Below are 26761 nucleotides of genomic sequence, written 5' to 3'. Positions count from 1 at the left end.
GTTGCCTGAGGGCTACTGTTTTCCATTTCTGCGGTCACTTTCCCCAGCTGTTCTTGCAAGACCGGTATTCCTTGCTGTGTGTAGTCACTGCCTCCTCTGGCCCCTTTATTCAGGGGTCAGCGTGTGTGACCTGGCACAGAGTTCCATAACAGCTGAGGTTCAGCAGCATCGCCTTCCTTCAAGCACTCTCCTGGGTGTTGTGCCTGATAACATTCCTGAGCCCCCAAACTGTTGATTCTGATAGCTTTCCCCCAGCTCAATCGTTGTTTCCATGGAGAGACTGCCCCTCACTCCATCACTTTCTGTTGTGCCCAGCTGCGTCTGACTCTTTGCAACCCCGTGGACTGTTGCCCTCCGGGTTCCTCTGTCCATAGGACTTTTTCAGGGGAGAATACTGGAGTGGGTTGTCATTTCCTACGCCCGGGTAGGGACTGAACCTGCATCTCCTATGGTCCCTGCACTACCGGCAGATTCTCCGCCTTCCGAGCCATCAAAATGCTATTTTTTAAAACACCGGAATTCCGTAGGTTGTCACTATGCCATGTGAAAGCACTTCCAAATTCAAATACCAGGGGTTCTGAGCAGCTGTCTCAGCGTGTGGCCCAGTGTAAAGATACTGAAGTGAATATACGGTCTGTGAAAGGTGACCGTCTCTGTTTCCTAGAGAGAGCCTGAGAAGGCTGGCCGGCCCTTCTTGCTTTTCCTGCCCAAAATGGACCAATAACCCGGCCAGATTTCCTACCTGAACACAGAACGTGAGAGTCTGTGTCTCATTTACATGAGCACGGGCCCTGAAAAGAACAAATTTACCACAACTCTCAGGCTATAGTAGAAACAGGATTTTAATATAAGATTCAAGTCTAGCATTTACTATTTACAACAAATAAATATTGCCCCTCCCCAACTGGTAAACATTTTCTTTTTTCGCCTTTTATACAAATATTCAGTCCCCCTCCCTCCCCTCCATTCCTCCTTTTCCCACTAACCCCCGTCTCGTGTGGTCTTGTTAAGCCCAGGATGCGGCGGTGAGCAGCACGTGCAGGGTCAGGAGATCCGACACCAGTGGGACTCAGCCGAGACCATCCTCACTCACCAGTCAGAGCCTGGCCCGTGAAGGCGGCCTCTCTCTCCCGTCTCCCGGCGGAGGGCTGGAGTGGGCAGTGGGTGAGACCCTCTCGCCTTCGGTTGGCCCTGATGATGGAATCTTTGGTGCAGCCTGAGACAAGGCCAGAATGGTGGGAGGAGAGAACTGCAGTGGTGAGACCTGGTGAGCAGTGGGTGCCCTGGGGGTGCCCATGGGCACGGGGGCAGTGGTCCACACCTGGGAGGGTGTGTGGGCGGTGCGCGGGGGGCCGGGCCCGGCGGCAGGCAGGGCTCGGTGCCCACTGGCCGCACTCCTTGGCAAAGGTTCAGCTAGTCCTCCGGCTCCAGACAGCAGAAGGCACCTAAGGCAGCGGGTGGTCCATGGGAGGCCAGGTCAGCCCGTCGGCAGAGGCGTCAATCCCGGCTGCGGGGGAGGTCTGCGGTGAGACTGGAGTCTGGGGGTGGCCGGGGCTGGGCGGGTCGGGCAGAGGTGTCCGCCTGGCCTGGCTCACCAGTCTGTAAGTGCTGAGTTGCCTGGCTAGCCAGACCCTGGAAAGGGCGGCTCTGTGGCTGGCAGCTAAGGGTCGGTCAGAAGATGCCCTTGGCAATCTTGAGTCCCTTCTGCTTCATGCGGGGGAGGGTCGAGCTGGCTCCATGTCTGACCTTTGTCCCCTTGGTGAAGGTCCGTTTCTTTAGGACAAAGTCATAGTTGGCGGTAGAGTTCATGGCGTAGAACACGTTGGCATTGTCAGGGATCTTCAGCTCTGGTCAGGAAGGGGAAGAGGGTCAGCTGGGCTTACAGGAACCCCACAGCACGCACCACTTGAGAGCCCCAATCAGGGGCTCTGATTACCCCTGCCCGAGGGCACGCCTGATCCAGAGACATGAGGCGCCCCAGTGCGACTCCAGGGCCACCAAGGACCCCTCTTAATGACACCTGCCTGGGATGTTTTACTGAGGCACCGATGGAAACCAACAACTGTTGTTTAAAAACAGGCTCTGACTCCAGAAAGCCAGCCTGCAGTTGGCAAAGGTTTGTCCTGTCCTATCCCCTGCTGCTTCCAATGAACAGGATTCTCCAGGTGGAGTAAGTTTTCCAGAACCCAGACCACCTCCCCTGAAACCCACCCAACTTAGGACAAGGCCTCTGGGGTTCTGTGAAGAGCAGGGTTTGCCCCTGGCCCACAGCAGCGTTGCAGGGAGGCTTCCACACCCCCTGGGCGCCAGGATCTCAGCAGGCAGCTGCTCTTGGCTCTGCTTCCCACCCTCCCCTCTGCCTTGAGCCAGCTATTCCCCACAGCTGGGCTGGAATGTGTGCTCTGGGCTCCATGGTGTGGCTCTTACTCTAGTCCTTAACCTGGTTAGGCCTCAGTCTTCCTTTTCTGTAAAATGGGCGAGTCCCACCCACCCTTTTCACCTCACCTAAAATGGTGCAAGGAGGTGAGAGAGGATTTAGAAAATAACTTCCAGGGACTGTGGCTGAGATGATAAAGAATCCACCTGCAGTGCAGGAGACCCAGATTCGATCCCTCGGTCAGGAAGATCCCCTGGAGAAGGGAAAGGCTACCCACTCCAGCATTCTTGCCTGGAGAATTCCACGGACAGAGAAGCCTGGCAGGCTACAGTCCACGGGGTCACAGAGTCAGACACGACTGAACGACTAATAACACTTTCTAGGGACTGTAGGGGTCATTGCTAACTGTCGGTAATGGCTGTGCGTGGGCGGTCAGCTCATGGGAAAGATGGTAAGAGTGACGACAATATTTGCAGTTCTGCTGTGTTGACGGCATGCGTACATACGTGAGCGTATAACCCGCATACACATGGATTAGCTCACTGCCTGTTTTATCTCGGGATGGGAACACGGGCGCAAAGGACTTTAGTGAGTTGCCTCCCAAGGAAGTCTCCAAGCTGACGCTGTCTGGCTCCAAGTCTGTGCTCGCTTGCAGTCTTTTCCCGTCTCCCCTTTCTAGAATACCGAGCTGTTTCCCCGTAGTCTCTGTGTGCAGTATCTGCTACGAACTCTAACTTGTGTTCTCTCTAAATTCCCTGAAATTCCAGCTTCCAAGGTGATGGGATTGGAAGGTGGGGCCTTTGGGAGGCCATGAGGTCACGAGGGTGGAGCCCCATGAAGGGGATGTTTGCTTTTATAAAAAGGATCCCCAGAGAGCTCCCTACCCCCTTCCACTGTGTGGGGACACCAGGAACCCAGAAGAGGGGCTTCACCAGAACCTGACCACGCTGGCACCCTGACCCGGGCCTCGGAAGCCACTGCGGTGGTGTCCTGTCACGGCAGCCAGAGCAGGCTCACACAGGGTCCCAGGCACGTGGCCTTTCAGAGTCGAGGCTCTGGTCCTGGCTGGCAAGGTTCTCTCTGAAGGACACACTTTCCATCTCAGCCAGAAAGTGCCTCTTCGGACGGCCTGTGGACTCAGCCATCTGGCTGCCTGCCCCAGGAGAAAAGCCTTTTCTCGCCCTTCTTCAACAATGCCAGCGCTGATCGGAGTCTGCCACTGACTGTTCAGGAGCAGGGAAGGGCATGAGACAGGGCCCAGTGGCCAGCAGGGGCCATAGGGAGACCCTAGGCAGGTCAGTGTCTGTACAAAACCCACTTTGACCCTGGTGGGACCTTCTGGGGTGGCAGGCCTGGGGCATGGTGACTCCCCCCGCCCCCGGCTTCTCCCCCACTCCAACACCCACCCGGCCGGCCCTGACTTACTTCGATCATCCGAAATAACCTGCACCAGCTCATAGTCTTCGGGCTCGTCCTCATCCAGGTTGTGTTTGTCCATGGCCTTGCGGATTACAGCCGGAGCCTTGTCTTGGCTGGTCACCTGGACGGAGCAGGGGACAGGCCATCAGGGCAGGGGTCTGGGCTGGGCCCTCAGAGCTGTCTCAGCGCAGTGCGCACGGCTCACAGCCTCTGGCCAGGCGCCGGGTCCGTGCAGGTCACACCAGCTTCTCCTGCTCCTCTGGGGAGGCCTCCATGTGATGACGAGGGGTCTTTCCCAATCACTCTTGCCCCCCATTTCCTTCAAGCCTGCCCCCTCCTGCCACACCATCTAGGGAAACCGCCTGCCCCTGGGGGGCTGCTCCCCTCAACCTCGCCCACCCAGGTCAATGGCATCCATGTGGTCTGGGTACAGACAGCATCTGGTCCCGCCCTGGAGGGGAGAGGAGGAGCTGGCTGGATGCCCGGTGGCCGCCTCCGTGCCAGGCCTGCATGGCCTGCAGGCTGTAGTGGTGGACAGTGTGGACCCCTGCTGCCTTGATCCCGAGGGCCAGATCACAGGCAGGCCTTGGACACAGGGTCACACAGGTGACGGTGTTAAAAAGGGGCACCTGACCCAGCGGGGGTGGATAGGGGGGTTGTGGTGGGGGTGGTGTGTGCAAATGGCTCATCAGCAGCCTGAATTCTGGAGAATGAGGAGTCCCCCCAGCGACCGCCCCCCAGTACACACAGTGTTTGTGGGCGACTCGCGCTGGCTAGATGTCAGAACTTCAAATTATATCCGGTGTCTGAGACTGCCAGCACCAGCCTGGTGCAGCCCCAGCAGCCTCCTAACTGGCCTCCCTGCCCATCCCCCAGGGAGATGAGGGGGGTCCCTGCTGGTCCTCCTCTGCTCCAGCTTACAGGGGCTCCCACCTCCCTCCCCCCAGGTGCAGGTCCCTGACACTCCCCTGACCCCCTGACTTGTCCCCCGATGCTGGTTCCTAACCCAGGGCCTCCTGCTGCTCCCCTCAAGCCCCAGGCATAATGCCCCTCCCCGACTCAAACCCTTTACCACAGAGGCCCTGCCCCACTGCTGCTGAAACCCCTGGTCCACTGCCCCCAGCACTGCTCAGCATCGGTGATCAGCGCTGGCCTCTTTAGTCCTGCATCTGGTTGACCCTCCATCCTCCCCACCCCACTGGGAGGCCAGCTCCAGGAGGGGGCAGGGATGGCCACGGCAGTCAGTATGGGTCTGCGTGCCCGGGGCGGCCCCCGGCTCACCAGCCCACTGGGAGGCCAGCTCCAGCAGGGGGCAGGGATGGCCACGGCGGTCAGAACGGGTCTGCTGCCCGGGGCGGCCTGCGAGCTCACCAGGATGCTCTTGTACATGTTGCCGTTGTCCACGTCCAGGCTCACCCGGATGATGCAGGAGTCGCCCACCTGCTGGTTGTAGAGAGGCAGCGAGGAGCCGTAGCTGCAGACCCCGGACACGGAGCGCTTGTGGGTACGTGTGCTGGCCACGGGCGTGGTGGAGGCCGAGGAGGAGGACGTGCTGCTGGAGGCTGAGCTGATGCCAGAGGTCTCCGGGGATGACTGGGAGGCTGACTCCCAGAACTGTGGGCAACGGCACGGTCAGCAGGTGCCCCGGGCCGGCGTCCAGCGTGGGAGGGGCTTCTGGCATGGAGTAGGGGACCTTGGCCCTGGGAACCAAGGGCTGGGAAGGGCTGTTAGGGAAGTGTTGGGGCGAGGGGTGGTCACCTTCTTCTCCTGGCCGTCGGGGGACTCTGGGACGAAACTCATGTTGATCTCCTCCACGTCGGAGCTGGAGGAGCCGGCCGAGTGGACGCTGAGCGCGTCAGCAATGTCTCCGCTGCTGAGGTAGGGGCCGTACCTGAGTTGGTCACAGGACTTGGAGTGACAGCTGCCGCTGGTACTGAGCTCTGCGCTGGGGGCCTGGCGGCTGCACAGAAGGACTAGCTTACTATCCTGTCCCCTACCCTCTGTGCCGGGTGCTCAGGCAGTCACCCCATGGGCTCAAGCCTCCAACGGATCATTTAGCATCAACCCATTTCACAGAGGCAAAAACTGAGGCCGAGAGAAGTGAGGCAGATGGCCCCATCCCAGGGCTGTAAATGGAGGAGCTGCAATCCCAGTGCCAGCTGTCTGGATCTCCCCTCGAAGCTTCCCTCACCCCGAGGGAGCCTTCCCCCACCACCTGGGCACTCACTCGCTCCAGCGCTTGACGATGGCCGTGTTCTTCTTGACCTTGAGGGTGTTGCTGGCCGACTCGGAGGGGGGCTCCAGCTCGCATGACAACGTGTAGCTACAGGACAGAGCAGGGCCATGAGCCTACCAGAAGCCACACCCGCAGCTCTGACCCTGAGCCTGTCTGCCAGATGGAGTCCAGCGCCCCGACCATCACCCGTGGCAGAGCCCAAGGCTGACCAGGACCCCAGCCCACAGGCTCTAGGGGGTGCCCGCCACGCCCCGCGAGCTCCTGCCTGCACTCACCTCTCAGCCTCGCTGAGCCTCTCCATGGCTCGGAACCAGGCCCCGAAGTGCTCTTCGGGCGCGATGCTGTAATTGTTGCAGGCTGACTGGAGCAGCTTGATCTGCGCGATCACTTCGAATTCCTGGGGGCCAGAGGGAAGGATGGGATGCTGATGGCCGGGGCGGGGTGGGGTGGGCTTGGGGGGTCGGGCCTGGGACAGCCTCTGGGTCCCCTCTTCCCACCTTGTCCTCAGAGCTGGGGTTAAACAGCACCCCCCTCCCCGAAGCTGTTCTTGACTCGACTTCCTGTCCCACCCTCCCGTGGGAGAAGCTCCCCCACCGTTTCTGTATCTAACTCTCCTCCAAAATGTAACAGGTAGGGGGATGGCGGAGCCACGTTTCTAATCGGGTGGGACTCTGACCTCCCTACCCCCCTCCCAGCACTTGCCCCTTTCCCGTGAGGTTGCGGCTGCTCACCTTCCTCCTCTTCTCGAAGTTGATCAGTCTCCCCTGCAAAGCAGACAGCCAGCGTCCATCAGAAAGGGTCCCCCTCGCCCACGACCACCCCCTCTCCCCTGCTCAGGCTGCGCTACCCAGAACAAACACCAGAGGGCAGCGCAGCACATAGCTGGACCTGGGTGGGATCAGGGCGGTGGCCCGAGGCTCTGGGTCTGGGGACAGCTGGAGAGACTGAGGCCCAGGGCAGGAGGGCCCGGCTACCCTGTGCCCCACTGGAGGGCCCAGCCTCTTTCTACCCACAGCCACCGCCTGAGGGAGGGCTGTAGCCTGCTCCCCTTGCAGCCCCAAGCCCCACCTGCTGGCACCAAGCTCTGGTCACCCATTGCTAAGAAAGGCAGGTGTCTCCCGGACACAGGGGCGGCTGGGGGCTCTCGTGAGACGAGGCACGCCCTCTGCTGAGAGTGCAGGGCCCAGGACCCCCAGCCCAGCCCCTGGGCGCACTCACATACAGATAGTCCTTCATGGCCGTGTCCAGCATCACTAGATCGGTGAGGAATGTGCCCAGGTAGGGGACGGTGCCCTGGATGACACCCTGTGACATGGCGGGGGGCGGGGGGGGCTGATGAGTAAGGCCCAAGGCACCTCTCCCCCAGCCCCACCCAGGCCCCCACCTGGAGCACCCTGGGCACCTTTAGTCATCTTCCCCAACCCCCCTCCCAGGGTCCGCAGACCCCAAAGTCCCTCTAGTTGCCTTCAAGGCTGGTATTTGGCAAATCCCCCGATCACACAGTTCCTGGCCCCTGACCCCTATCCCCACCACCAAACGCCACTGAGCCCAGCTCTTCCAGGTCCCTGCTCTGGTGGCTACAGTCCCCTGGGACACCAGCTGGTCAGGACACCACCAGGGCCCGGAGGGGGTCTAGCTAATGGGCATGTCCAGCAATGCAGCCCCAGGAGGGGAGCTCAAGGGGCTTCCCCCACCACCCTCAGCCTCAAGCAAACTCACCGCCTCTTTCGGGCGCCTCTGGGCTCGCTTGGGGTTCATCTCCAGGGTGGCAAACTTGGATGTCCCCTCCTGCAGGGCCGAGGACAGCATCGGTGAGGCCTCCTGCCCTGTCTCCCCGCTTACGTCACCAGCAGACCGACCTCGGCCTTGGTCGCTGGTGCAAACGCTCCAGCCACCCCAGCACACCTGGCTTCTAGAACTGCACCCGACCCAGACTTCACGGGGGTGGGAACCTGGGCTGGCAGCCTGGCCTCCCCGAGCCTGTTTCCTCATCTGGAAAGAGGACTACACCCCTCCGCGGGGTCTCCCAGGATTTGGGCCACACCCACATCACCGGTGCTGCCCACCCCATCTCCCTCATCTTGGAAGGACTCAGAGGAGAGCAGGAATCCTGCCACACACACCCCTGCCCCCTGCTGCCACCCTCCAGGGACCAGGTCCTGGCCCAGAGCTCAGGCGGGCCTTGGCGAGAGGGACAGGGACTCGGGGGGGGCCTGGCTCGGGCGGGGTGTCCGCCGTGCCAAAGGCTCCACAGCCACCTGGAGCCCCTCTGGACGTCTGCTGCACAGAACTCCGCCCTCGCCCTCTCCGGAGGGGTCTCCTGGGTGCCACCTCTGACAGGGGGAGCTGGGGCAGCCACTTTGCTTCCCCTTTTCTGTGGAAGCTTCTGTGGAGGGGCCCCGGTGAATGCAGAGACCCCTTGCACTTGTCTCCAGCCATCTGGGGTATTTGTCATGGCCGAGAGAGGCCCCATGGTGAGAATCCAGGAAGTGTCCCCAGGATGCATTGGCAGGGTCTGCCCTGGGGCAGCATGAGGCCCCAGGCAGCTGCACGCTGCCAGCCCCCAGGCCCACCTCCCGGGCCAGCTCACTGGGACCCTGGGCTGGGAGCCCCTGCAGCAGGGTCCCTGGGCGGGCAGGGGGCTCAGCCCTCGGGGGACAGTGCAGACTGAGGGGCAGCAGTGCCTGGCTTCCTGGGGACAGGCTGGGTTGGGGAGGGAAGAGACCCGCAGCCTGGATCCCAACTACCCCTGGGGGGCGCAGCTGAGTGCCTGGGGGTGGGGGGAACCAGCGCGGACCCAGGGGACTCTAATCTCGCCCCTCACCCCTCCAGAGCTCTGCAGCAGCCCTGCCCCACCCCCTCCAGGGCCTCCTGTCCCCAGAGTGCCCCCGCCCCGCCACTGGCCCATGGACCAAACAGATCCCAGGAGGAGTTTTCCCAGAAACTTCCAACGGGAACGGCAGCACCCTCACCCCAGCCCAGGCCGTGCCCCCTTCTCTACCTTGATGAGCAGTTCTCTGCTTAGGGAGTAGTTGTTCTCGTCAGAGAAAATCTCCGACAGCTTCTGAAAGACGCGGAGACTGTCCCTGGCAGAGGAGAAAGTGGAGAATGGTATGTGTGTTGGGAGTGGCGTGGGGGCAAAAACATTTGAAGACCCAGAGACCCTCTCTGCCTGCGCGGCAGTGGTTTTCAAACAGGGTTCCACTGGGCGCTAAGGGCTCCTCGTGCCTGGGGAGGGTCTCTTGTGGCTTACCCGGGACCCCGTGACTGTTAGAGCATGGGGTGCTGTGTTGATATTAAGAGGACAGAATTGTGTGGCTGTGAAATAAACACAGAAAAGCCTCCAGTGAGGCTCAATCCAGTACCCGGCAGAGAAGGAAACCAAGGCCGGAGGCAGAGCCGCAGGCCTAAGGCCAGTGGGCCCTGGGGGACCCGCCCACAGGAGGCTGCATGTTCTGGCAAGTCCCAGGCTCACTGCGGGCTGGCCCCCAAACCTGCGGGAGGGCCCTCGGAGCCCCTCTGGGGAGAGGGCTGCCCACCTGGAGACCTCTTCCCACGTCTTCTTCAGCCGGTGGATGGAGTTGCTCTGCAGGGCAGAGAGGATTGCGTAGAGGGAGGAGAAGTTCTTGAGGACTCGGCACTCCTGGGGGGCAAGGGGACAGGCCATGAAGGGCACCCAGCTTCCCTGCTCCAGTTTTGGTCCCCCTCGGTGGGGAGCTCCCTCCCGGAAGAGACTGATGCCTTGGGAGGCGCTCCTGGGGCCCCGTGAGTAATGCCAACCCGCCCCCCACCAGGGGGCAGGTCTGAACTCAATCCCGTGGTAAAAAGGGGTGGGTGCCCAGGCCCTGGAGGGCATGCATACCCTGGCCACCTCGATCCAGTGCTCCACCACCCTGGCCCTGTGGCGGGCCGACACGCTCCGGTCCCCGAGGCAGGTGGTGATGACGCAGTTGGCCACGCTGTTGAACTGGGTGACGGTGGCGCGGACGGTGGGGGCCAGGTGCTCCTTCCCCTTCTTGTCCCGCTGGGACCAGATGGAGCCCAGGCAGTGGTAGGGGACCACCTTCTTGAACAGCTCCTGGGGGGAGGGGCAGGGGGAGGGTCACCCGGCTCTGCCGCACCCCAGGTATCCCCGCTCCCACCTCCCCAGGGTCCCTGGTCAGAGCTGGGAGCTCAGGAAGCTGGGGAGGTGGTGCGGGGGGTGGGGGGAGCTGACTTGGGGAGTGAAGTCTCAGGCTTTTGTTCCCCATTGACTGTGGGCGTCCAGCACGTCAATGACCCAGGATGAAACTGGCAGGAGCGAGCTAGCTGGGCCTTGTCACCAGCCCATCCTGAATCGCGGTGCCAGAAGAGGCTCACGCCTGCCCAGACCAGCGGCATCTTAGCCCGAGGTCGTGGTTCGGGCCTGTCCCCTGTGCGGACGCACCTTTACCTGGGCGCTACAACCGCAGCCTTTGCTGCAGCAGACCCGGGGCAGGGGGTGGTCTGTGGAGCTGGCCACACCTCAGCGAGCCCTCCTGTCCCCTCCCAAGGGAGCCAGACCCCACCCAACTTCCGACTGTTCCACCCAGCGTCATCCACAGTCAATGGATGAGGAGGGCAGGGTCCCAGGTCCACAGCCTGGAGGGCCACCAAGGCCTTGGGGCGAGGAAACTGGCCCAGGTGACACATTTATAACGGTGGCACTGGAACTTGGGGCGGGACGCCTGCTCTGGGCTTCCCTCATAGCTCAGTCGGTAAAGAATCTGCCTGTAATGCAGGAGAGCGGGTTTGATTCCTGGGTGGGGAAGATCCCCTGGAGAAGGAAATGGCAACCCACTCCAGTATTCTTGCCTGGAAAAATCCCGTGGACAGAGGAGCCTGGTGGGCTACAGTCCATAGAGGTCACAAGAGTCGGACACGAGTTAGTGACTAAACCACCACCAGCCGCTCTGGATGGGGCCCAGAGGGTCTGGGTGGCAGAGGCCAGAGGGAAGGGGTGCCCACGGCCACCCTTGCCGAGACAGGTTGCCTACCGCATCCATCAGCGTGAATTGCTCTGCCACAAGGTCAGGAGGGAACGCCAGGAGGTGGGGCTTCTCCTCCCCAAGCCCGTTCTCTGTAGCCACGGGCAAAGGCCAGGGGGGCTCTGGGGCTGCAGCCGGATCGAGCTCTAGAGTTTGCGAGAGAGCCGGCTCGAGCTCTGGAGGTGGCGTTGGAGCTGGCGTCGGGGCTGGCTCTGGGGCCAGTGCCGGAGCGGGCTCGAGGTCTGGGCCTAGTGTGGGCTCTGGCTCGGCAGCTGGTTTCAGAGCTGGAACTGGAGCTGGGGACAGAGCTGCAAGAGGAGAAAAGGTCAGTGACACGCCTGCCCTTCCAAGACAGAAAGCACGCCCCTGCCCTCCAGAGAAGCCTTGGCCCCAAAGCCCACAACAGGATGTCATCCCTGATGGCGGTCCCCACGCAGGCACTTGGAGGCCAGTCTCTGCTCCCAGCCCAGCAGCTGCCGTGGGGGTGCCCCCCTGAATCCAGCGCCCACCCTGCCCTCCTCACCCTCCGGCTCTGCCTCGCCGAGGTCCGCGTGCTCCAGCTGGGCCAGGAGGAGGTGGGCCCGGCGCTCCAGGTCAGAGCCGGGCATGTTGAGCTGCACGTAGGCCACCAGCTGCCTGAGGCAGGGGAAGTCGGGGGGCTGACAGAAGTCCTCCGAATACTGGTCCAGCCAGGTGCCCAGGATGGAGGAGATGGCACTGGGGGCGGGCAGGCGGGCAGCAGAGTCAGGGCCTGGCCTTTCCTTCCTCTCCATCCTCCCCTGGCACCCCCTGGGGGCGGGCTTCTGGGCTCGCCCCGCCCATCTGGACGCCAAGGCCTGGTCAGCGGTGGGGCTGGCAGTCATGGCTGGAGTGAGCCCTCCGTCCACGGTGACCACCTCTCCCTTCCTGGGAGAGCCCGACTCTCTCCTGTCTGCCCCCACCCCCACTCTGGGCACCCCCCCAACTCTGGGCCCCCCACCCTACTCGGCCCTCCACCCCCACTCTTGGCTCCCCACCCCACTCTGAACCCCTGCCCCCACTCTGGGCCCCCCACCCCACTCTGGGTCCCTCCCACTCTTGGCCCCCCACCCTACTACTGGCCCCCACCCCACTCTGGGCCCCCGCCCCCACTCTGGGCCCCTGCCCCCACTCTGGGCCCCCCACCCCACTCTTGGGCTCCCACCCCACTCTGAACCCCCGCCCCCACTCTGGGCCCCCGCCCCCACTCTGGGCCCCCGCCCCCACTCTGAACCTCCCTCCAAAGGGAACTGCAGGAGGCCAGGCTCTGTTCCCTGGTTTGGCCTGGCCGTGCTGTACACAGTAGGCGCTGCATAAACATGGGAGGGAGGAGGGGACAAGCAGAGCACCCTGCCCAGCCATCATGAGCCTCCTACACCTGAACTTGCTCTCAGGACACAGCTCTGAGCCCCCTGCCTCCCCTATGCTCCCTGGGGACCCAGGACCCCAGCCAAAGCCCTCCGACCCCTTTCATCCTGCAGAAGCGCCCAGACCTCGACCTTCCAGCGGGAATCACAAGGTGTGGGGGAGCCAGGGTTCTGCCCAGGCCTCCCCAGCCTCAGCCCCCGCTGGACCCCAACCTGTAGACGGGAGACCCTCCCACCAGACCTGAGGTGCACTCACTTTCTGAGTTGGTCCTGGGGTCCGCCGTCCTCGCTGGAGTAAGGAAGGATGCACCCGTATCTAGAGGAGGCCGTGAGGGCGTCACATCTACCGTACCTGCTATGACGTCCAGCGTTACTGGCTGACCCCCCGACTCGCATGGAAGCCCGGGAGGGCAGGATTCTATCTGCTCCCTTCCCTGAATTAAGCCAAAAGCCCAGAAAAGTGCCTGCACACAGTAGGTGCCTCATACAAATTTGGTGAATGAATGAACCCCAACCAGCACTTTACAGACACCTGAGTGGCCTGGGGCCTTCTGCCAGCCTCCAGCGATCCCTGCTCTGGCTAATCCAGAGGGGACCCCAAGATAGGAGGGGACCCCAAGATAGGCTCCTGAACTTCCTTTACAAATGAGAAGATGACTCCGCCCAAAGGCTGGAGGCAGAGAGTTTCTTCATGGGGGGAAAGCGTGAAAGCATTAGTCGCTCAGTCGTGTCTGACTCTCTGAAACCCCATGGACTATAGCTTGCCAGGCTCCTCTGTCCATGGGGTTCTCCAGGCAAGAATACTGGAGTGGGTAGCCACTGCCTTTTCCAGGGAATCTTCCTGACCCAGGGACTGGGTCTCCCACATTGCAGGCAGATTCTCTACTGTCTGAGCCACCAGGGAAGCCCCTTCATGGTGGAGGAACACCTTAATTAAAACCACACCAACCCTCAGCAGCCCTTTCCACAGGGCTGGGCATAAGGCTGCTAATCTGACGGTCCTGCCAATGCTGTGAGGTTAGGCCTCCTGCAGCCTGCTTTCACAGGAGCAGACTGAGGCTCAGAGAGGCAAGGCGACGCTCCCAAGACACACAGCCAGTGGGTGGGCAGGGAGGAGCGGGGCGCTCACCTCTTGAACAGCAGGTCCAGGACCTGCTGGGTGGTGGTGAAGGCTCGGTAGGTGCACAGGAAGATGGTGACGTAGGAGAGGTCGCTGCCCTGGAAGGCGGGCACCAGGTGCTCCACCAGCTTCTCCAGCGTGCCCGCCTTCACGGTGCGCACCTTGCAGGTCTCGTAGAGGTTCAGGGCCGACTCATTTTCACACTGGGGCGGGACAAAGGGGAGGGGATGGTCAGCTGCAGCACTGTGGCCCAAGGGGGCAGGCAGGCAGGGTGCTGGAGCTCAGAGGAGGTCCCAAGTGCTCGGTGGCCTCTGGCCAGAGATGGGAACGTGAGTGCCCCAAATGGAACGAGGGTCTCAGCTCACACTGGAGGTGGGGATGATGAAAAACTACTCCTTGAGGTCATTCTATTAGCTGAGTAGTGGTCAATATGAGGAGTATCATCCCCATGAGCTCTGGCAAAACAGACTTATTCTAGGGGTGAGAAAACAAGAGGCTCATCCCTCAGGTACCAGAACAGTACGTCTGGACACAGAGGCTGTCGGGGCAGCACTGGGGAAACAGACGCAGAAAGGAATTCAGCCCACGTCCCGGGCAGTGAAAGCCTGAGTTGCGGTGGCAACCGGCCTCCCTTCTGAAAGGCTGTGCGTCCATCAGGCCCCTGCTCCGACCTGGAGGGGTTGTGGGGCTGGGCTCCATCACAGTGACTGCAGAGAACCACGTACAGTAGCCTGAGCCCTTTGGTTTTTTTTTTTTTTTTTTAAAGCCCTATTAAGTCAAATGATGTAAGCTTGGAGAGGTGTGGAAGGGCGGTCAGGCTGATGGCCACCCGTGATAGTGCTGGGCAGGGCCTTCCCTAGCGGTCCAGTGGTTAAGACTCCACGCTTCCAACGCAGGGGGCGCAGAACCAACCCACCCGATTGGGGACCTAAGATCCCGCATGCCTGCCGTGTAGTGTGGCCAAACAATAAAACAAATCAATAAAGGTGGACACCTACCAATTATCCGCAATAGAAAAAGAAAAAAAGAAAAAACTGGGGCAAAATGCATAATCCCTGCAGGGTAACAACTTTGGAGAACAGGCCCCCTTTAGACAGTAGATTTCCACATATATGCCTGTATTTACTTACGCTTTTCTTGGGTTAGTGCAGCAGCTCACTAAACTGACTGCTGCCCCTTCTCGCCTTGTTAAAGGCGAGCCATTCCTATAAATTGCCGGTCTTGTTCTTTTTCCGAACTTTGCCTTCTCTAACTTCCTTACCCTACAATCCCAGCCTAACATGAAGGGAAAGAGTATGAAAGTGTCTTTTTGATGTTTCAGACAAATAAGAGAGCAGTGAACTGTGGACTGGGCTGTGGGGGGCAGGGTTGGGGCCCAGATCCCTGTGGGAGGCCCCGGGACCCCAGGCCCTCCCGCACTCACCCCGAGCCAGCGCTGGCCCTTGCTGGCGCCGTGGTGCACTTGGATCTTGCGCAGGGAAATGGAGTAGATGACCCCGTTGACCAGCTCCTCGCCAATCTCCTGCGTGGAGCTCTGCAAAGACAGTGCCCGGCCGCCGGGCAGGCAGGGGTGTCAGCCTGCCTGGCTGTGCGGCGATGGTGGAGGTGGGGGGTAGGGGGCGGGACACCCACGTGCCACCTTCTGTTCCCGGATGAGGCAAAGGGGGGTGGCCACAGGGACCTCCCGTCCAGAATGGAACAGGATAACAGAGAGGGGGCTGGGGACTGCCCTCGGGGCTGCTGGCACTGCCCCCAGCCCCCGCATCCTCACTCCGCCAGCCATGGCGACTGTGGACAAGATGCACCCACCAAGGTTCCAACCGCAGCCTGCTCCGGCCCTGGGTGCCCCCCCGCACCAAGACGAGAACGGTTCCTGGTCATTTCACCGCAGAGGAGGGAGATGGGAGGGACCGCCCGTCCATGGGCACACCACCATGGGCAACTAAATGGCAGACCGGGGAACCAAGGCCCTGATTCGGTCAACTGACCCTGGGGGCTCTGGTTCCCTCCCAGGGGGCCCCCCTCCACAGCTGACCCCCACCCTGGAGTCAGCGCCCCGGCTCTGCGGCAGGTGCGGGCGTCCTCGATGGCCACAAACCGAGGCGCCTCCTTCCCCTGCTGCTCATTCACGGCCTCGTGCCTCTTGGGCAACCAAGGAGTTCCCAGTTCCCTGACTGCCATCTGCATGGGCACAGCATGAGAAGGGTGACGCTGCTGGCATCCGGGCTAGCGCCCGGACTTCCACAGAACCGCAAACCACAGGACTTGCCCTGGGCCAGCAGCATCTGGCAGCTCCTGGACCCCGGGCAGAGAGGCCCTTGTTTTAAAAGGTAGCCACCCCTCCCGCAGGGCAGACAGGCTTTGTGGGGGGGGCTTCACCAAGGCCTGATCAAGGCCTTGGTCACTGCTGACCTGGAGTCCACGCCGTCTCCTCTCCCACTGCTCCTGACCTGGGATGAGGGGAGCTTGAAGTGGGGGAGGGTGGAGAGCGGGGCAGGGGCTAGGAGCAGAGACAGAACTCTTGAGTTTAGGGAGGTGCGGGGAGGTGCTCGCTGACACGGGGCCATCAGTCACAAGGTCAACACCGGTAGCTGGGATCTCAGGTCACTGCCCCCGCTGGGGGTGGGTGTAGAGCTCAGAGAAGGCCCAGTGAAAGCGCTGACTCAGCCTGGGCCTCACCAAGAGCCCTTCTCTAAGGCCCGCTGCCTCGGCTGGGGCCCTGGGAAGGAACCAGGTGCCCAGGGTCCTGTACTCCCAGACATCAGTGCCCCCTGGGCTTAGGGCTGAGGTGGGCGGGTGGCTGGGCCTCTCACCTCCTACCTCCAGGGCTCTGGGAGGGTTCTGGGAGGCCTGGAAAGCCATCCTCCGGAAATCCACTTCCTCTGACCTGAGGCTGCCCTCCCACTCCGGGCATCGCACCAGCGGGAAAGCCAGGGCAACACGCTGGGGCTCCCAGCACTTTGCTTCCTCCGGAGAGAGAGCCAGGCATTTCTGGGAAGTCAGCGGGGAATCCACAGGCGGAGGTTCCCTCAGCCCTAGCACCCCCTCCCACTCCACACACCCCCACAGCCCACGCTGGAGGAGGTCCAGCCCTGCCATCCGGAGGAGAAATCCTCCATCCTGAAACAGAAAACAAACCCCAGACAGACGCTTAGCGTCCTCCCCGGCCTCACACATCCCTCCCCCGCCTAGAGGAGGCCATGGTGCTGGGTGACGTCAGGGGCCTGCCATCCACCTGCCAGGCCAGGGGCCTGTCCACCCACCTCTGCGTCTCCTCTGGGGCTCTTGAGGGGGGCGGGGGGGGGGTGTCTGGGACTGCCTCCCACAAAGGCTGCCACCCACCCTGGAAAGGCCTGTTCCTCCCCCGGGGATTCCAGCCCCTTCTGGTCCAGCCGGGAGCCAGACAGTGTCCTGAGCATGTAAATCGCCAGCAGTCGCCAGACGTGCCTGCCAGAGGGCACTGGACTTGAACGCTGAGGATGCCCACCCGGCTCCAAGTGGGGCTCCAGCAGGGACCGCTGGACAGAAGCACCCCCTGGCCAGGCTGACCCCCAGGGAGGCCTTGCCGTTCCCCAGGCCGGTCTAAATAGCGGCTCCGCAGTGAGTGAGCCACGGGCTTCGCGGCAGCCGAGCAGCTGGCCGGCCCTGCCCGGGATTCATGTAATCCTCCAGCCCTGCCCCCACCCTAGGGGCCCCCTCCCGCCAGCGGGGTGGGGGGCGGGGCAGGACGCTGAGAGCCGCACAGGCTACCCACCAGGAAGGCGGGGCCGGGGGTGGGGGATCACCCCCTCTCCCCCTGTCGCACAGATGGGGAGCTGCACCAGCCCTGCGGAGCCCACCCGCCCTGTCCCCCTCACCGCCACCCCCAGCCCTTCACAGCAGCAGCAACAAGAAAAAAAAACAAAACACCAGATCATCCAAGCAGCGCAGAAAGCAGGCGCCATTTAAACCAACTATCGAGAGACAACAGCGGAGCGGGCTCCCAAGAGAGCTGCAGGGTTGGGGGGTGGGGGGAGCTGGGCACAAAGCAGTCGAGCGGGACATCGGCTGCCCGCTCCCACTGCTCTTCCAGGGCCAGAGAAGGAGAGTGGCCAACAGCGTTTGCCCATGGGACGCTCTGGGGCAGGAAGGGCAGGGCCCTGGTCCCAGCATGTGACCCAGGCTGATAGCAGGCAGTGCACTGGCCTGGGAACTGGGAGCCCATGTGGGCAGTGCCAAGCCCCCCCATCCGCCCCCCCCCCATGCTCTGGCTGGGGCTCAGGGCCGCAGGGGGAGGGAGTGGGCAAGCAAACAGCAGATGCCCTGAGGGGAGGTGTCCATAGAGTTGCCCAGAGCTCTTGAAAAAACTGAAAGTGTTCATCGCTCAGTCGTGTCTAACTCTTTGTGATCCTGTAGACTGCAGCCCGCCGGGCTCCTCTGTCTGTGGACTTTCCCAGGCAAGAATACTGGAGTGGGCTGCCACTTCCCTCTCCAGGGGATTTTCCCAACCCAAGGACTGAACCTGCCTCTCTGCACTGCAAGCAGATTCTTTACCGCTGAGCCACCTGGGAAGCAGCGGAAAACAGCTCCACGAGGGTGGCCGTGTCCTCAGAGGACAGCGCCTCCCGTCCTGCCCCAAGCAGGCACCCACAGACGTGTCCCCGGGGCCCCTCGGGACCCAGCTAGCAGCTGCCCAGTCTTCTACCACCTGGGTCTGGAGGGAGGGTAGTGAGATACTGCCAGGCCCTGGTGAGCAGAGGCCAGCAGGATGGGCACCAGGGTGCCCCACAGCACCCCCTGACTCCATCCCTCAGAGCACAGCCCAGAGGCTCAGGGACAAGGAAACGACTGGGGTGGCGTATGTTAGGGCACCACCTGATCAGCCTTCTCAGGGTGATGGGCAGCAAGGTGCGCCGCATCCCCAGCTGACTGCAGGCCGAGCCCTGAGCCCCTCAAGGCAGAAAAAAACAGGGATCAGCCAGGAACTGATTCCACCTGTATTTCAGGCTAGACCCGCCGGGACCCACTGGGCCTTTCCCAGCCGTCTCCTGCAGGAAGGCGCTCAGGCCTGCACACGTGGAGGTGGCCGTTCTCCCACCCTGGGGACCCCTGCACTCCCGTTCACCTGTTCATTTCTGGTGGAAACTACATCAGAGCCACGCAGGGCCTCCAGATCCATGGATACCTCTGGCTGCAGGATGCTCCCTGCCCCAGGGGACCTGGCCGAGGCAGGGAGGCAGGTGGAGAAGGAAGGCTTGAACCCACACCACAGTCTCCCTGTCCCCCCGATCCCCGGGGGGCGGGGGCTGCACATGGAGAAACCTGGTCTCGCTCAGGTCAGGCTGGGTGAGGGGCGTGGTGGTGGGCCCCACATGCACAAGCTTACTGCTCAGGGGCCTCATGGCACCCTGCTGAGGGCCATTGAGCCACAGAGGTCCCCTGAGGCCCTCAGCACCTGCAGCCCTGGGCACACAGGGCCCCTCTCCAGCGCCCACCGGGCCCCGGGGTGCTGTTTCTCCTGCTGGGTTCTGCTCCCAGCTTGGCTGAGTCCTGCAGCCCCCCAGCCTCAGTGAGCCTGTCTGAGAGAGGGGCCAAGGGCAGCAGCACTCAAACAGGATGAAGCGGGCGGGTCACGAGAAGCGACAAGTGTGAGGAAGGACCAGCTGGGCGCCAGGCATACAAAGCGCCCAGGAACGGGGCGTGAGGACACTGTTATTGGCGAGTTAACGCGGGACACGGGGCGGGAATGGGAGAATTGCCAGACGCCCCGGGAACCTGGGGGAGGGCAGGTGAAAGGGACGGTGGGCCATTCTAAAAGTGCCAGGAAGAGGGAACCAGGCCTGCGGCTTTCTGACCTCTCAGGCTTTTGTTGGAATGCCTTTTGTTGAAAAACACAAGAGCGATCAGCATCAGAGGCAGCTGCTCTGCCTTCCCGAACACAGGCTCCTGGGTTTGAAGACCAAGCCGCACACCCATTTTACACAGGTGGAGGCTGAGGCCCAGGGGAGACGGTCAAGGGACCTGGTTCATCTCTCAGAATGTGTGCCCAACAAGGCAGGGAGAACAAAAATGCCAAGCGTCCGCCACCCTCCCAGTGTGCAACAGGGCCTTGCCCTCCAGCCTGCCCCCACCTCAGATGGGTGGCCTGGGCCCTGGGCCCAAATAGAACCCTGCTGAGGGTGGACAGTCAGTACTGGATAGAGGTGGGCCACACTCCTGGTCCCCAGGAACCACACCCCAGAGGCGGCCTTGATTGGGGGAACCACATGAGGTGCCTGGGTGGCAGGGCAACCAGGGAGCTTAGTGACCCCAGAAACTGGCATTTGGGGACCGGCTTTTGGGCTGAGCCCCACAGAGGCTGACCCATCTTCCCAAGAACCTTCCTGGCCAGCTTGAGCTTCGCTGCTCATCAGCATTTAGAAGAGAAATGTGCTTCCGGGGGAGGAGGGACCAGACTCCAGGCTGGCCTTGCCCACTCAGGACCGGCTCCAGACTTTCAGGCCTCCAGGGACCAGGCCTGCAAGGGGGCCTGGCTGGTGGCAGCGGAGGGGAGGGGCACCTGTCTGGGGCAGGGGAAGTGCCAGGCAGAGCTGGCTGACAACACCACCATGGCCCACAGCATCCAGTACGTGTGGGCATCTCCTGGGTGCCACGCCCCTCGCACACCTGTCACTTGTAATCCTCCTGACACCTCACTTGTGGGTGGGAGGTGATTTCCGTCAGGAGCCAGGAAGAGGCAGCCAGGGCAGGACTGAACCCTGGCCTGGGCCCCTGGTGTCCCGTGAAGTCGCCCCCAGGCCTCCGTGCTCCAACTGGACCGTAGCTGCCACAGCCAGTCACAGGGTCCACGTGGAGTCCAGCCCCTGCTCAGACAGATGCTGGAGGGAGACCAGAGATGGGACAGGCCTCTTCAGATCACACAGCAGGTGTTGGGGGGTGCACCAGGGCCCAGCACCCTCAGACCCCCACCTCTCCACTGAGATGGGTCTGGTTGGGGCCCCTATCGTGGGATGGCCAAGGCAGCCACGGTCCAAGCTCCGCTGCAAGAACCTGGCCTGGAAGCACCACGCTGACCAGGCTAGCCAGCATCCTCCCAGAGTCCTGGGCACAGGCACTCCCCTGGCACCTTGTCAGACAACACAGTGGTGGCAGGCCTGCCTGGCCGGCCCTGACACGGCGCCAGACACTGGTGGGGACCGCTTTGTCAGGCTGCCTGTCTTGTTCAGGCCTCGCCAGAACCCTAAGCAGAGGATGGGGCATCAAACCCACTTTACAGATAAGAAAACCAAGGTTCAGGGAATGCGAGCAGGTTGAGGGCTGTGAGAGGCTGAGCCAGGCTTCCAGCCCAGCTCTCCTCCCTTCAGAGCCCAAGTCTGGTCCAGCCTATGTGGCGCTGCCCCCCGGGTCAAAAGGCCAACATCATGGCTCCAGGTGAGACCACAGAGCTGGCTGTGCCAGCATCTGAGGCTTCCCAGGGGAGGGGGGGATCAAAGAAAATGTTGGGCCACACCTGCTCCCAAGAGCTCCTCAAACCCCACACCCTGCCGGGCACCCCTGCCCGGCTCCCCTAGCACCATACCCTACCCCCGCCGCAGGCTGGCCAACAGATGGAGACTGGGACCACTTAAAGACCCCCTCCTACACCGGGCTGCAGGTTTCAACCCCCACCTCCGCAGCACACGTTTGGGGACAGTGACTTCGCTGGAGCCACAGGTCCAATAACGCAGCGCTTCTACGTCTGGGAGGCTGGGCAGCATGGTGCCATGCATGGGGACCATCCGGGCAGCCGGTCCTCGACTGCCTGGGTGCAGCCTCCTGAAACCGTCCCACTGGCCGCTTGAGGGCTGTGGGTGGCCCGTGCTAAGTCCCCCTCCAAAAGCTCCTCACCAGCAGTGAAGACGGGGCCTGCAAACAGCTAACTGCTGCAAACAGCTAACTTCCAGACTGGGCACAGGGCTGACTCCTCCCAGTGCTGATCCCCACCACTCCTGCTCCAGGGCCATCCTGGAGCCTCCGGGAAACGACCAGACCAGTGGTGAAGTCCCTCCCCCAGATAAGGAACAAAGACAAAGACGCAGTACCAGCCAGACTGGCCCCCTCCCGCCTCTTCTCCTAAGGAGGAAAGCAAGATGGGAAGTGGGGGGCCCAGCAGGTGGCAGCCGGTCAGTCCCCCTCTTGAACTTGACAGGCTCTGCAGCTATCTGAGGCTGTCCCCTTGGAGCCTACCAGGAAGCCTGCTTGGAAGAGGATGGTACACAGGCTTTTGCACACACACACAAACATACACACACACCCCTTTCAGATCATGCCTCTTGGCCTGAGGCTAATGAGCCCTGGGGGTTAGACTAGAACCCTGCACACCCTGAAATCCAGAGAACAGACAATGGGGAAGGAGGTGGGGAGGCTGGAGGGAGACAGGTTTCCTCCTCACATCTCTGAAGCCCTCCTCCTTTCATTCCACGCCCACGCTGAGCTCAGGGCTTCCAGGCTTAGTGCCTAGGGTCAGAATCCCGCCCCTGCCACTTACTGGCAAGTTTGTGCAACTTAGTGCCTTGGTTGTTCCATTTGTTAAATGGATGGCGGGTGATCGTGATCCCAAACAGACACCATGCGTGCACACTGCTCAGTGCAGAGCCTCCCACCAAGTGCAGCCTCATATGAGATGTTATTTAAACTCTCAGGGTCCAGCTGTGGGCTTATTTCTTCCGTGAAGCTCTCCTCCGTGTCTTTTGGCCCAAAGAACTTTCACCTACCTCTGGTCTCTAAGCACCCCTGCCCTTCACTGACCATGGGGGCTCCTGAGCTGCCTGGGCCTGGTTCTTGCCCCTCCACAGCTCCCCCGGCCCCCAGAGACACTTGTAACGATCTCCCCGTGAACTCAGACCCGTCCTTCTCCAACCCCCGTGGGCTCTTGCACACAAAGGCGCCCAGGAAAGAACACGGCCCAGGTTCAAATCTGGGCTGCACTCTCGCTGGTTGCATGTATTTTCAAGGACTCTACTTTTCTGAGCTCCAGAGTTAATCACTCAGTCCAACTCTTTCTGATCCCACGGACTATAGCCCGCCAGGCTCCTCTGTCCATGAGATTCTCCAGGCAAAAATACTGGAGTGGGTTGCCATTCCCTTCTCCAGGGGATCTACCCAACCCAAGGATCGAACCGGGTCTCCCGCACTGTGGGCAGATTCTTTACCGCCTGAGCCACGAGGGAAGCCTTCTGAGCCTGGCACGTAGTCAAGAGAGCTGGTCAAAGTGAGCTCAAATGAGGGAGTCATGTCTGCAGCCAGTAGGTGCTCTGGACTCTGGGACCCATCCCCGCCTGGCTGAGTTGGTGGCCTGCATGGAGACGGGGGCGCGAGCCCAGGGACCTCCACGAAGCACGGAACCGTGCCGGCCGAGCTGGGTCGGCCAGCAGTGGCTTGGCTCTGAATCATGATGACGAGCAGATACCCAGATGTGCGAGGACATCTGGCAGCCCCGAGAGGGAAGGACGGGGCGGAGGCCTAGTAGGAAAAGGGGGCCTGGGGAGGAAACAGAAACTGCCTCGTGGTTTCCAGACAGGACAGGGACCACAGGCAGCCGCCTCAGCTCTGGCAGGCCACCGCAACCAGGAAATTAGCTGCTGGGGGTGGAGGGGGGCGGTGTTGGCAGGAGGGACAGGGACTCCCCACGCCCTCCCCCAGCTCACGGTAAATGGTCATTGTGTTTGGTTTCCGGCAGTGGCCTTCTCTCCTGCCAGGACCCTGGCTTTCCTGCACTAGCCAGAAGCTTCCCCTTTGATATCTAAACAGCGGCTGCGGCCTGGAGGCCAGTGCTGGGGCCAGAAGGGAGAGGCGAGAGGGGGCGAAGGCAGGCAGACCCCCGGGCAGGGGCAGGCCTCAGATCTGCACTCTCCCTCGGTTCCTTGGGGATACAGATGGATAGGGGGAGGGAGGGAGGGAGGAGAAGCAGCCTGGCGGCCTGCCCCTGTGAGTGCGCCGGCCGGACCCTCCAGCACACAAAGCCCGAGGAGCTGCCAGACATAATGAAAGTCAGATGAGCGCCGGGCTGGTGTCAGGGCTCCCGCCCCCACCCTCCCAGGGGTCTCGGTCCAGCTGCCAATGAAGACCAGAGCTGCGGGTGGATGAGGGTCGGGGAGGAGGCCTGGCCCTGCCACCCGCCAAGCTCATCAATAAAGGGTCTCCCAGGCCTGCCGTCCTCCCACCAAGAGCTCCCTCCCCCCTCTCCCACACTGGACAAGATCCGCTTTATCCTCCCATAACTACGCATCCAGGCCCTGTCTAGGCACTGGGGTCACACAGAGAGAGGCCCAAGACTCAGGCTGGCAATTACAGCTCACCGGGGCCTAAAGTAACGACGTGGGGGATACCAGCATGGGGGATCAGGACCTCCACTGAGCCCTCTGACCCAGGAACAGCCTCCCTCCGTTTAGGCCCCAGCCCCCGGATTCTGCCACCTTGGCCCCAGGCAGGGGGTCAGAGTCAGGTGCACAGTCAGGTGGGAGGAGGGGGAGGGCACTGCTCCCCATGACCCACTGGCCCCCTCCTCCCAACACTGCACTAGAAACAGGAGTCCAGCCCTCACTGAGGTCCCGAGAGGCACACCCGCCTGCTGAATCCGACCCGACCTTCACAAATTCAGGGTGGAAGCGCATTTTCTAATCAAGCAGAAGGGAGTCACCCCTCCATCTGAGAGGCCCTTGCCCATCCTCCCCGCCTGGACACCTGGCCCACAGGTTGGGGGCCTGTCTCCCTCCCCGCCCCCCCACCCTTTTGACCAGCTCTGAACATCAGAGTCCACTTCTGCCCTCCAAGGGGGCTGCCTGGGAGGCAACTGTGGTCCCAGCCACCCCTGAGGATTCCCAGAGGCCACCGCCCTAATCACTAGTGCACCACCTGCGTTTCGAAGCCAAACCGCCTAAGCAGGCCCCCTAGCTGGCCACAGGGATGAAGTACGGCCCAGCCCTGCGGCCGGGAAAGGCAGACTCAGAACAGACGAGACCGCCCGCGGGAACACGTCTGCCGGGTTGCAGGGGCAGCAGAGCGGGCAGGCACTGGGACGGAGAGAAGGGTCCCAGAGCCGGATCTGGTCCCGAAATTGTTTTGCCCGCCGGGCGGCCGGCCCTACGCCCACCTGGCTGCCCTGGGGGTGGGCGCAAGGACGGGAGTTTCTGCGGAAGGACTCTCCCCCCGCGCAACTCCTGGGCTGGGGGGTGGTGACCACCACCACCATCGCCACCGCCACTCGTGGTGGGCGATCCCCTAAGCGCGCTGCGTCCCCACCCACTCCTCGCTCGGCCGAGCGCCGGGCCGGCGAGGCTCACCCACCTCCAGGCGCGGCAGGTCAGGGTCGAGCTGCGTGAAGCTGTGCAGCACCACCGGGCAGCTGTCGGGGCCGCCCACCTCCAGGCGCACGGCGTCCCACACGCTGCGGCTCCGCCTGGAGCCCGGAAACAGCGACTCGGCGCCGCCCGCAGGCCCGGCCGCCTCGGCCCACATGCGCTGCACCATGGGCGGCTTGAAGTGGCGCGGGCGGCCGGCCGGGCCGCGGGACCCGGGGCGGCGCGGGCGCGGGGCCGGCCCGGCGCGCAGCGGGGGCGGCGGCGGCAGGCCGCGCGGCTCGGCGCTGCCTGCGCTCTGAGCGCGCCAGCCGGCCCCGCGGAGGTCAGGCCGGGGGCGTGGCTGGCCTCCGGGGGCGTGGCCTGCGGCGTTGAGGGGCGGGGCTGGAGACGTCGGAGGGGCGGGGCTGGAGACGCTAGAGGGGCGTGTGCGCGAGCGCGTCCCCGCCGCGTGTTGCTGGCTGTGTCTTAGCGAAGAGCACGTGTGTGTGCGTGTGTGTGCGTGTGTGTGTGTGTGTGTGTGTGTGTGTGTGTGTGGCGGGCGCGGGCGCCGTGCACGGGTTGTATAGGTGTGTGGGGTACGCGTTGACATGCGGCCAAGCAGTGGGTGTCCATCTGCGACAGACTCCAGTTAAGCCCCTCACTAGCTCTGTGACCTAAGACAAATTGCTTAACTTCTCTGAGCTTCGGGTTCTTCAGGAAGATCACAGCTGATAATCGCTGTATGGCACGCTCTCAGCCAGGTGCCTGTACCTGGCTATGTGCTCCTGAGTCCTGGAGTGAGGACCGGGTCCTCCCTGCACCCCTGTATTTGGCCGTCCTGAGGGTCAGGATTATGACCAACCTAGACAGCATATTAAAAAGCAGAGACATTACTTTGCCAACAAAGATCCGTCTAGTCAAAGCTATGGTTTTTCCAGTAGTCATGTATGGATGTGAGAGTTGGACCATAAAGAAAGCTGAGCACCAAAGAATTATTTTGAACTGTGATGTTGCAGAAGACCCTCGAGAGTCCCTTGGACATCAAGGAGATCCAATCAGTCCATCCTAAAGGAAATCAGTCCTGAACATTCATTGGAAGGACTGATGTTGAAGCTGAAACTCCAATACTTTCGCCACCTGATTGTAAGAACTGACTCATGTGAAAAGGCCCTGATGCTGGGAGAGGTTGAAGGCGGAAGAAGAAGGGGCCGACAGAGGATGAGATGGTTGGATGACATCACCGAAGCAATGGACATGAGTTTGAGTAAACTCCAGGAGTTGGTGATGGACAGAGAGGCCTGGCGTGCTGCAGTCCATGGGGTCGCAAAGAGTCGGACACAGCTGAGCAACTGAAGTGAACTGACGGGTCAGGGTATGGTGCTGGGGGAAGGGCCTCTGCCGGGGCTATCTCAGCTGTAACCTGGAAGAGGTACCAGCAGAAAGGAGATGGAGGAGGGGTAGTCAGGGGAGTAAGGGGGAAGAGTCCACACTCAGCATGACCAGCTTGGGGGTCCACATTCAAGAGTGAAGGGTCACGAGGGACTCAGGCCAGCCACACACCTGCCACTAGCCTGGCTGGCTAGGACCCCTGGAAGCTTGAGTACTCGGGGTCTCCAGGTAGCCTGCCCTTGAGGATGCTGAGGGCTGGCTGGGGAGCCTCAGCTGCTCTTTCTAGAAACCAGTGAGAACGTCCCTCCCTCACACCAACACACTGCCCAGGCCTGCCCGCCTGGCCTCAGCTCTCAGCCCTCTCAGCAGTTGGCGATCGCTGTCAGCAGCCCTGGCAATGCCACCCACCTCTCCAGAACTGGTTCCGTACCCCTGGGCCTCAGTTTCCCATCTGCAAAACGAGGGGGTGGGTCCGGACTCCTCAGCCCATAGCCATATATGGCTCACCCACCCTGAGCCCCGCACAGGTATC

General features: G+C 62.1%; 1 protein-coding gene across 10 annotated transcripts in view; it reads right to left on the bottom strand.

Moving 5' to 3' along the window:
• Positions 1-824: 824 nt before the first annotated feature.
• The window catches only part of RALGDS (ral guanine nucleotide dissociation stimulator), a 38119-nt gene continuing 12182 nt past the window's right edge, over positions 825-26761 (bottom strand). For 2 of the 10 annotated variants that reach the window (XM_042245493.2, XM_060413740.1), the window contains exons 2-18: positions 14967-15077; positions 13553-13746; positions 12680-12778; positions 11562-11755; positions 11048-11346; positions 9895-10110; positions 9572-9675; positions 9034-9118; positions 7752-7820; positions 7251-7337; positions 6764-6796; positions 6308-6429; positions 6024-6119; positions 5555-5756; positions 5168-5410; positions 3803-3917; positions 825-1847 (exon numbers count right to left, since the gene is read on the bottom strand). In XM_042245493.2, the coding sequence (XP_042101427.1) occupies positions 1672-1847; positions 3803-3917; positions 5168-5410; positions 5555-5756; positions 6024-6119; positions 6308-6429; positions 6764-6796; positions 7251-7337; positions 7752-7820; positions 9034-9118; positions 9572-9675; positions 9895-10110; positions 11048-11346; positions 11562-11755; positions 12680-12778; positions 13553-13746; positions 14967-15077 (2445 nt within the window). In that variant the 3' untranslated portion in view covers positions 825-1671. Of the gene's footprint in view, positions 1848-3802; positions 3918-5167; positions 5411-5554; positions 5757-6023; positions 6120-6307; positions 6430-6763; positions 6797-7250; positions 7338-7751; positions 7821-9033; positions 9119-9571; positions 9676-9894; positions 10111-11047; positions 11347-11561; positions 11756-12679; positions 12779-13552; positions 13747-14966; positions 15078-15352; positions 25159-26761 lie in introns of those variants that run through there. The other 8 variants (XM_027966219.2, XM_027966220.2, XM_027966221.2 and 5 more) reach the window with 8 other exon arrangements.

Source organism: Ovis aries, chromosome 3 (genome assembly GCF_016772045.2).
Source record: "Ovis aries strain OAR_USU_Benz2616 breed Rambouillet chromosome 3, ARS-UI_Ramb_v3.0, whole genome shotgun sequence".
In the NCBI taxonomy this organism is placed as follows: Eukaryota; Metazoa; Chordata; class Mammalia; order Artiodactyla; family Bovidae; genus Ovis; species Ovis aries.
Note: the sequence above shows the minus strand (reverse complement) of the source record. Positions and strands in the feature narration are given on the sequence as shown.